General features: G+C 39.3%; 1 protein-coding gene across 1 annotated transcript in view; it reads right to left on the bottom strand.

Annotated features, from left to right (window-relative positions):
• Positions 1–7,024: 7,024 nt before the first annotated feature.
• WIF1 (WNT inhibitory factor 1) overlaps positions 7,025–10,371 on the bottom strand; it is an 80,992-nt gene continuing 77,645 nt past the window's right edge. Inside the window, exon 10 of the mRNA XM_061123241.1 lies at positions 7,025–7,804. Within this exon, the coding sequence (XP_060979224.1) occupies positions 7,683–7,804 (122 nt within the window). The 3' untranslated portion in view covers positions 7,025–7,682. The remainder of the gene's footprint in view (positions 7,805–10,371) is intronic.

Below are 10,371 nucleotides of genomic sequence, written 5' to 3'. Positions count from 1 at the left end.
CAATCCTATCTACTGTTACTCTGTCGATATGACTGAGAGCGTTGTGTATTACATCACATTCTGATCTCTTAGGAGAACCCGCAGGAGACATTGCTCTCTGCTCTCAGTTGGAGCTGGTATAAATGCAGGCCCATCTAGGGCTATGCGAGCATATCAGTCTCAGACTGTGTCATTAGGCACACTGGACATGCAATGAGAGAAAAAAACCTAGTTCATATGTGTCTTATTTTACATTCCACATATAAGTGACTTCATACGATACTTGTGTTCCTCTTTCTAACTTACTTCACTTAGTATGATAATCTCTAGTTGCATACATGTTGCTGCAAATGGCACTGTTTCATTCTTTTTTTATGGCGGAGTAGTATTTCATCAAATATAGGTGCCACATATCTACAAACATAAACAAACTCACAGACCTAGAGCACACACTTGTGGTTGCTGGGGGTTGGGGGCAGGCGGAGGGCGGGGGAGGGAGAGGGGTGGTCTGGGAGTTTGGGGTTGGTGCTCAGTCGCTCAGTCATGTCCGACTCTTTGCGACCCCATGGACTGTAGCCCACCAGGTTCCTCTGTCCATGAGGATTCTCCAGGCAAGAGTACTGGGGTGGGTTGCCTTGCCCCCGCAAGGGATCTTCCCAACCCAGGGATGGAACCCAGGTCTCCCTCATTGCAGGCAGATTCTTTACCATCTGAGCCACCAGGGAAGCCCTTGGGGTTGGTAGTTGCAAGCTATTACATTTAGAATGGATAAACAATGAGACAACTGTATAGCACAGGGAACTATATTGAATATCCTGTGATAAATGGAAAAGAATTTGTAAAAACCCTAATGGAAAAGAATCTGTAAAAAGAATGTATTGCTATATGCTTTTAACTGAGTCACTTTGCTGTTATAGCAGATTGGCAACAACATTGTAAATCAACTCTACTTCAAAATAGAAAAAAATCTTATAAAACTTTTTAGGAGGAGTACTGTATATGGTCAGAGGAGATACTTTGTGAAGCCACTTGCAGAGGTGTTAAGAATTTCAAGGGGTGTGATCAAGTAACAGTATGCTCAATAAACTCCCCTCTGAGTAGCAAAGCTGGACTTAACTAGAGAGTTTTGTCTGCTGGGTGGGGCACAGAATTCAACAGTCAGAGACAAATTGCCTGGGATATTGGATGAGAAGCTGAACGCTGTCAGCAACCCTTATTTAAAAACCTGTCATACATGCAGCTCCTCTGTAATGTAAATAAATGTGGAAATTTTAAAGACCATCAACTTGAAGGTGTGCCAAAAAGGAGCTTTCCCACACACCTACACATCTTGATCTAGTGCTAATATGAATTCCTTACATAGTTTAACTTCCCCTGAGCAACTAGTTCATTTTTGTGTTTATGATCTCTGGGCCTCATTACCAATAATGGTTTCTTCTTTGAGGTGCTGGAGCAGAGCTTAGAGCCATGTACATGGTCCACTTCTCTCAAGTGTGAAAAGTCCCTGTTTACCTCTGTCCTAAGCTCATCCCTGGGTCCCTTTTATTGTCTAACTTTTTTATTTCCTCTTGCCTCACTTCTCCTGATTATTTTATCTTACCAAATGGTGTACATCTTCTCAGATTGCCTTCACTCAGTCCTACTTCAGCTTTTAAATTATTATTTGCATGCTTGCTAAGACACTTCAGTTGGGTCCAATTCTTTGAGAACCCTATGATCCGTAGCCTGCTGGGCTCCTTTGTCTGTGGGATTCTCCAGGCAAGACTACTGGAGTGGGTTGCTGTGCCCTCCTCCAGCGGATCTTCCCAACCCAGGGATTGAACCCATATCTCAGGTCTCTTGCATTGGTAGGCAGGTTCTTTACCCCTTCCTCTCCCTCCTTCATTGTCTTTTTCCTCCTCCTCCTCCTCTTCTGTGGTAACATCATAAGAGTAACAACAAAAGAGCTGACCTCCACTGTTGTGATTCTACGTAAACTGACAGTGACCAAAGGGAATATAATTCAGATGAAAATTCATAATGCATATGGTAGAGGGCAAAAGGGCAGAATGGCTCAATCAATTTGCCCAATAGTAAAGGCCACATTGTTATATAAATAAACATACATAGGTAGGCAGCAAAGTATGTTAACTGTATGTAGAATCTAAAAGCACAATAAAACACAAGTTAGTCATACTGCCCCTCACCAAGTAAAGCTAATATATATATTGTTATTAAAAGTAATTCAATATATATTGAGTATCCTTCATTTATAATATGACTACTAGTCAACAAATTTTTGGGCCTAACCTCCTAGCTGTATTTCCAAATGCCTTAGCGGACAATTCCACCAAGATGTCCTAGAGGCACGTTAAACGTAACATCTTCAAAACCAAACTCAGCATCTCTGGAAAGACACATCCCTGCTCACTCTTGTTCCTCCTTACTCATTAGCATCCCTGTCCAGGTTCCTTTCTTTTCTTCACCCTTACATCCCACCAGTCATCTAGTCCCCTGTTTAGATTTGATGTTTCTTTTGAGTCTAGGCTCTCCTCTCTGATGCTAAAGCCATTTCAGGTCCTACTATCTCTTCCCTTTACCTGAAGTCTCCTATGGGGGCATGTGTGTACTCCAGGTGTATGTAAAGTTACCTTTAAGGGTAAGTGAAGGAAATAATATGTTAGAGATGCTACATATATTTTTACCTCTTCCTTTTTTTAAATTTATTTTTATTGAAATATGTTTGACTGCGTGTGTGCTAGTCACTCAGTTGTATCCGACTCTGTGACCCCATGGACTGTAGCCCACCAGGCTCCTCTGTCCATGGGATTCTCCAGGCAAGAATACTGGAGTGGGTTGAATGCCCTTCTCCAGGGGAATCTTCCTGACCCAGGGATCGAACCCGGGTCTCCTGCATTAACAGGCAGATTCTTTACGGTCTGAGCCACTGGAGAAACTCAGCCGCTGGGGAAGTACAGTGACTATAGTGTTGTGTTAATTACTGCTATATTACAAAGTGGTTCAGTTCTTCACACACATACATACATTCTTTTTAAAAATATTCTTTCCCATTATGGTTTATCACACGCTATTGAATATAGTTTCCTGTGCTACACAGTAGGACCTTGTTGTTTTTTCATTCTGTGTATAAAAGCTTACGTCTGCTAATCCTGATCTCCCACTTCCATCTCTCATCCAACTCCCTTCTCCCTGGAAACCACAAGTTTGTTCTCTGTGTCCGTGAGTCTGTTTCTGTTTCATAGTTAGGTTTGTACCGTGTTTACTTACTCAGTTGTGTCTGACTCTTTGCGACCCCATGGACTGTATGTAGCCTCTGACTCTTTGTGAACCCATGGACTTAGCCCGCCAGGCTCCTCTGTCCATGGGGATTCTCCAGGCATGAATACTGGAGTGGGTTGCCATGCCCTCCTCCCGGCGATCTTCCCAACCCAGGGACCAAATCCAGGTCTCCTTCTTTGCAGGCAGGTTCTTTACCGTCTGAGCCACCGTAGTTAGGTTTATTTGTGTCATATTTTAGATCCCACATATAGGTGATATCATATGGTATTTGTCTTTCTCTTTCTGACCTACTTCCTTTAGTATGATAATCTCTGGTTTCATCCATCTTGCTGTAAATGGCATCATTTTGTTCTTTTTTATGGCTGAATAGTATCCCACTGTATATATGTATGTATGTACCATATCTTCTTTATCTATTCATCTGTTGATGGACATTTAGGTTTTTTCCATGTCTTGGCTATTGTGAATAGTACTGCTATGAACATAAAATATATTTCTGACCAAAACAAATGATCCTTTCATATGTTAGACTCTGGGAGAGAAAAGTAAAAGTGCTTCAGAACTAGTTTTAAATATTTAATTCTTCTAAGAGCTATTTCTCCCAAGGTTTTAAAATTGTCAAATAGAGTTCTTCTGTTTGCTTAAAAAAACAACACCTTCTTAAGCAATAGATTTCTCTTGAAGGGTGTATGAATCTTTTTGAATTATAGTTTTTTCCAGATATATGCCCAGGAATGGGATTTCTGGATCATATGGAAATTCTAATTTTAGTTTTCTGAGAAACTTCCATACTGTTTTTCATAGTGGCTGCACCAGCTTACATTTCCACCAACAATGTAGGGTTTACCTCTTCCTTTTAACATTTCTGGCTTTTATAATGTACATAGTGGTACAGTAATACAAGCAAATAAATAACAGTCATATATAGGACTATGAGGGGCTTCCCAGATGGCACTAGTGGTGAAGAACCCCCTGCCAATGCAGGAGACTTAAGAGACGTGGGTTTGGAGGAGAGCATGGCAACCCACTGCAGTATTCTTGCCTGGAGAATTCCATGAACAGAAGAGCCTGGTGGGCTATGGTCCATAGCGTCCCAAAGAGTCGGATACATATGAAGCGACTTAGAACGCACGCACACATAGGACTACGAACTCAAAAATTTCTGCTGGAGTGTGCAGTCAAAATGGTTTGGAGATGACTCACCTAGACTATTGCAGTTTGTCACCATGCCTTCAGTCCAGCTTCCTTACAATTCTATTCTTCATTATGAGTTAAAACAAGTAAAGTGTTCAGAATAAACTAAGCACTGTATGTGTCAACTATTATTATTATCCTATTCCCAAAATTAACTTTCTGCTACCTCTCAGATCCTCATAATCATGCATCTGGACTTTTATTTAGAAGTCTTTAATAAGTAAGCCAGTTCTCATGTTAGGATTTCCTGGCTTCTGGTCTGCTTTGCCAAGTCTATGTGAGCACAGGCTGACACTCTGGGCTCTGGCTAGTTAGAGGAGAAAGACTGCTGTGGTCAACCACCTCAGCAAGATGTGATCACTCTGCTTCCAGCCTGTTCCTTGATCTCCTCCTCTGACACTTCCCTAAATCACACAACTGATTATGTCATTGTCCAGTGTAAAAAAGCTCGTGAACTTTAGACTATCTATAAAATAAGGTCCACATTCCATTGGGAGAATGAGGCGAATAATTGGTTGAGAAGTTGCTACCTAGGATTTGTAGAGTTTTGTGTTCTGCTCTATTTGCTGAGAAAAGGAAGAGCACAGTATTAAGGCTTCAGAGGCAAGTGGCATGAATTCAAGCCCATCCCTATTATGCGTGGTCTTGGATAAATCTCTTCCTGTCACCATGACTTGGTTTTCTTCTATGCAAAATTGCATGATGATACCTGCCTTATAGGATTGTAAGATAACACATTTCATATTCTTGGGAACCAATAGGTTCTTAATAAATGGTAGCACTTTAAAAAAAAGTTGAAGTATGGTTGAATTACAATTTATGGTAGTTTCTGATGTATAGCAAAATGATTCAGTTTATATATATATATATATATATATATATATATTCTTTTTCAGACTATTTTTGAGTATGGTTTATTACAGGATATTGAATTTAGTTCCCTGTGTTATATAGTAGGGCCATTGTTTATCTGTTTAATGTATGGTAGTGTGTATCTGCTAATCTCAAACTCTGAATTTATCACTCCTCCACCCCCTTTCCCCTTTGGCAACCAGATTTGTTTGTTATGTCTGTGAGTCTGTTTCTGTTTTGTAAATAAGTTCATTTGTATCGTACTTTAGATCCCACGTGAGTGATATAACATGGTATTTGTCTTCTCTGACTTCATATAGTGTGATCCTCTCTAGGTCCATCCATGTTGCTGCAAATGGCAGTTTCATTCTTTTTATGGGTGAGTAATATTACATACCACATGTTCATTGTTTAAATTAATTTTATATTGGAGCATAGTTGATTAATAATGTTGTACTGGTTTCAGGTGTACCCCTAAAGTGATTCAGTTATACATATACATGTATCTATTCTTTTTCAAGTTGTTTTCCCATTTAGGTTATCACAAACTGTTGAGTAGTGTTCCTGTGCTATACAGTAGGTCCTTGTTGGTTACTTTTTAAAATTAACTTTTATGGGGGTACAGTTGATTTTCAGTGTTGTGCCAGTTTCCACTGCGCAGCAAAGCAACCCAGCGATACACGTACATCCACTTTTTTCCCAGTTCTTTTCCCAGATAGATCATTACAGAGTACTGAGTTGACTTCCCTGTTCTGTACAGTAGGTTTCTCTTAGTTATCTGTCTTATATATAATAGTGTGTATATGTCGATCCCAATCTCCCAGTTTATCCTTCCCCATATTTCCCCCTTAATTTTCTATATCTGTGACCATATTTCTACTTTGTAAATAAGTTCATTTGTACCATTTTTTTTAGGTTCTCCATATACGAAATATCATTGTTTATCTTTGCCTAATTTACTTCACTCAGTATAATGATCTCTCGGTCTATCCATGTAACTGCAAATAGCGTTACCTCATTCTTTTTATGGCTGAGTAATATTCCACTGTATATCCTACATCTTCTTTCTCCTTTCATCTGTTGATGGACATTTAGGTTGGTTCCATGCCTTAGGTATTATAAATAGTGCTGCTATGAATGTTAAAATGCATTTATCTTTTTGAATTATAGTTTTCTCCAGATATGTGCCCAGGAGTGGGATTGCTGGATCATATGGTAACTCCATTTTTAGTTTTTTAAAGAATCTCCATACGGTTTTCCATAGTGACTGCATCAATTTACATTCCCAGTTGTTAACACTTTTATTTTTAATATTTCCCCACCATGAGAAAGTCTTCACTAATGGGATATTTAGCATATTCTAGTTAGAGAAGATTTCTTGAAAGAAATGACAGCAAGCTGGGAGCTGACATAAATAGGAGTGTTGCAGGCTCTGACGATAGAATATAGTGTGGCATGGCTGAAGCAGAGACAGAACTGGGAGGGCAAGATGAGGCTGGAGAGCTAGTCCAGAGTCAGGGAAAGAATATCTTCTCTTTTTCATGATATTGCAAAGTTTTAACTTCTATTCAATTGCAAAGTTTTAACTTCTATTCAATTGCAACCAACTTTATTTCCATAAACTAGCACATGCAAAGACCACTCCATACCATGCTCAGAAAACTAAAGCAGCATCTTTATTTTATACATATAAACAGTATAAAATGTTTATGTAAGAGCTGTGTTTTGTTTACAATATATTATATTGCTTCAAGCCAATGCCAAAAGTTCATACATATATTCCCTATTTTATTGTGTTTACAATATATTATATCGTTAAATGTCACTACCACAGTGTTATTTCTTTCTCTTTCTTTTTTAATACTGAATTCTCTGGAATCATGGTAAGGTCAAAATGTATTGTGAGTTTAAGGGGAATTTTTAAAATGTGACAAATGTCTAAACACATGACAAAATAAGTTGAAATGCTAAAACTTCAGCACTTTCAACTGCTTCATCCAAACCCTTGTGATTTATGCATTTTTGTTCCAGTTATCTTCTCCAATGTTGCCCAGCCCCTCAATACCGTGAATACATTGTACTTTTGGAAATGATCTGCCAAGTACACATTGAAAAGACAAAAATTTAACCTGAACAACTGACATAACATAAAGTTGGTCCCAAAGCACCGAAACAAGAAAATCTATACCATCATGCTACAGATGTACTTAGAAAACTTAAAAGGAAGAGTAAATATCAGCTCAGTGATTTATAATGAAGCTAATAAAATTCAGGCCAGTATTCTTAAGTGTAATAAACATTATTTGAACATTCAACACATGAAAGGTTAACAAAGGCTATGAACTTGGTGTAACTTAAAATGTTTCAGATGTCGGAGTTCACCAGATGTAATTGGATTCAGGTGGGTCCTGCCGCTCCTCGGCCTTTTTAACTGAAGGCGTGTGCTGCCTGAGCCGGGCGCCTGCTGGCCTCAGGGCATGCAGGAGGCTGGCTCCATACCCTGCAAAATTATTCACAGCTTAAAAGAAAAGAAACTACAAAAACACGCTCTTCAGATTCATTATTCACCATTCAAATAAAATCCATTTTCTCTTTCCAACCCAGAGTGAAAGACCACAGAGACCACAAAAAGCTACCTGAATGATGAGATGTTACAGGTTCAAGATCTCTTTTAAAAGAAATTCATTTTACTAACTCCATCAAATCTGGCTTCCACTGAATCTCTGATTCACTATATATTTTGGTCATGCCACGCTTGAAGCAAACTTGGGATGAATGTTATTGAATGAAAGGATTCTCCACCCAAGGGCTAGTAAGGATTGAGCACTGAGGTCCCATTGCAGAGAATGTTGTCATTGATCCTTTCGTTGCCTTGCAAAACCAACCTCCATTATTATTGATCTGCTTCAATAATAACAACCCCTATTCTTCATACAGATCACATGATTAGGCATGGCTATTGCATTTATAAAATTAATAGGAATTTTATAAAAATTAAGGACTTCCCTTAAGTCAGATAGAGAAGGAGAATTATTGTATGACATCCCTCATATGTGGAATCTAAAAAAGAAATGATACAAACAAATTTACTTACAAAAAAGAAAGAGACTCAGACTAGAGAATGAACTTACAGTTGTAGGGGGTGAAGGAGAAGGATGGATAGAAGGGGTAGCTAGGGAGTTTGGGATGAACATGTGCACACTGCTATATTTGAAATGGACAACCAACAAGGACTGCATAACAAGGGCTCTCAATGTTATATGGCAGCCTAGATGGAAGGTGAGTTTGGGGAGAATGGCTACATTTACATATGTAGCAGAGTCCCTTCGCTATTCACCTGAAACTATTACAACATTATTAACTGGCTATACCCCAATACAAAATAAAAATTTTTTAAATGAATCAATCTAAAAGAATTTAGGAAAAGAGAAGTGTTAAAAAAAAAAAAAAAAGTACTTCCAGTACACAGATTGGAGAAGGGTTAGGATTTGAACTGACTCCTCCTCAGTGGGCATTTGTGAGTTTTGGTCAAGATGGGTGTCTACTGATAGCATTTCCAGTTCATCATAAGAGGAGTGTAACACAATTATACAATGTCAGTTGTGAGTTACACAACTCAAGGCTTCTTTTCTTATTACTTACGAACTTCTGAAGATGCCTGGATCACTGACTCACTTCTGCTGATTTCCTAAAACTGATCTAAGACAGCAGTTAAAAATCTGCCTCCATCTTCCTGTGCGTTAGAGTCAAGTTTGGCATTTCATTTGTTCCCTGTGGTTTTTAAATGCAAGAATGCCATTAAGTCACTGCTGAGAACAGAATACTTTGTTCCTGAATGCTTTTCTTTGAATTGTCAGTATGTAGGCTAGTAGCTCATGGACCCGCCAAGACAATGAGCCAACAATCCCTACCCAGCTGCTCACCCTGCCACCCATGAAGCAGAGCCCAAGCCAGGAAGTCTGTCTCCAGTATTCTCCCTCCCAACTAGGATGTCTGGGTGCCTGGGACCTCCCAATGTGTCGCCCCACTGGGAATCTGTTCTTAGCAGAACTGTGCCTCACAGCTTCCTTGTCATCTCCTTTTAAGCAAAATTAACCTCATTCTTTCAGCCTGATTCTCTCAGCTACTGTACAAAATGGCTGGGGGGCCTCTTCTGTAAAACATGCTTGCATTTTAATCAAGCACCAAGGCATCTTCTTGACATGCATGCCTGAATCTGAAGGCGGCCGAGATGACAAAAGCTTTCAGCAGCCAAGTCTACAAGTGAGGGTGCTCCTGGGGCTGGCAGACCTGTCAGAACTGCTCATCTAAACTGCATGCATGAGGGCCTCTCACTTGCCTTCTTGGAATGGTTAATTTTCTATAGGTCTTTTACCTGAAGGAAGGTCCCTTTCTGCCCCATTTGGTACCATTCCATCATTCCCACCTGGGTAAAGGAGCCATTTTCCAGAGGAACTCCACTTGTTAAGCTATGTCCACCTGAAGCCAATTCAATCTACCATCCAGTGAAGCAACAGTGAAAAAAAAAGACTCAAATCAATGGCTCAGTGTAGCCTAGGCCAGACACCAATATACTTTAAGACAAACAAACATATAAAGCTACACATAACTGGTTTTATACATATCAGAATAGTACAATGTGAGTTATAAAATATGTACAAAAAGAATTAGAGATTGAGATATATAGCTATACATATAGAATTTCTACCTAAATGTAATAAAAGAACATAAAATATTTTTTAAAATGTCTTCAAACTAATATTTTCCCTCAGCACCCCAGATGATCATTCCACACTCACTGGGCTATATGCATCACCCTTTGGAGACCACTGATTTAGAAAAAACACCTGATATGAAAGTGATCTGTTCACTTTGTGTGCACTATTTTGGAAACAATTTGATAGGCAAAATCTGGACTTCTATTAATCAAGGGAGCTGCATGACTGAATGAAGCCTTCCTTTGCCCACAGAAAGTAGCCAGTGGATCCATCCTCAGGAGAGAGAGTTCAAGCTGCAGGATGAACCTGCAGAGATGCATTATTTATTTCCTCCACTTGCTGATCGTCT

The sequence above is a fragment of the Dama dama genome, chromosome 3 (genome assembly GCF_033118175.1).
Source record: "Dama dama isolate Ldn47 chromosome 3, ASM3311817v1, whole genome shotgun sequence".
Taxonomy (NCBI): domain Eukaryota; kingdom Metazoa; phylum Chordata; class Mammalia; order Artiodactyla; family Cervidae; genus Dama; species Dama dama.
This window is presented reverse-complemented; position numbering and strand designations above follow the sequence as displayed.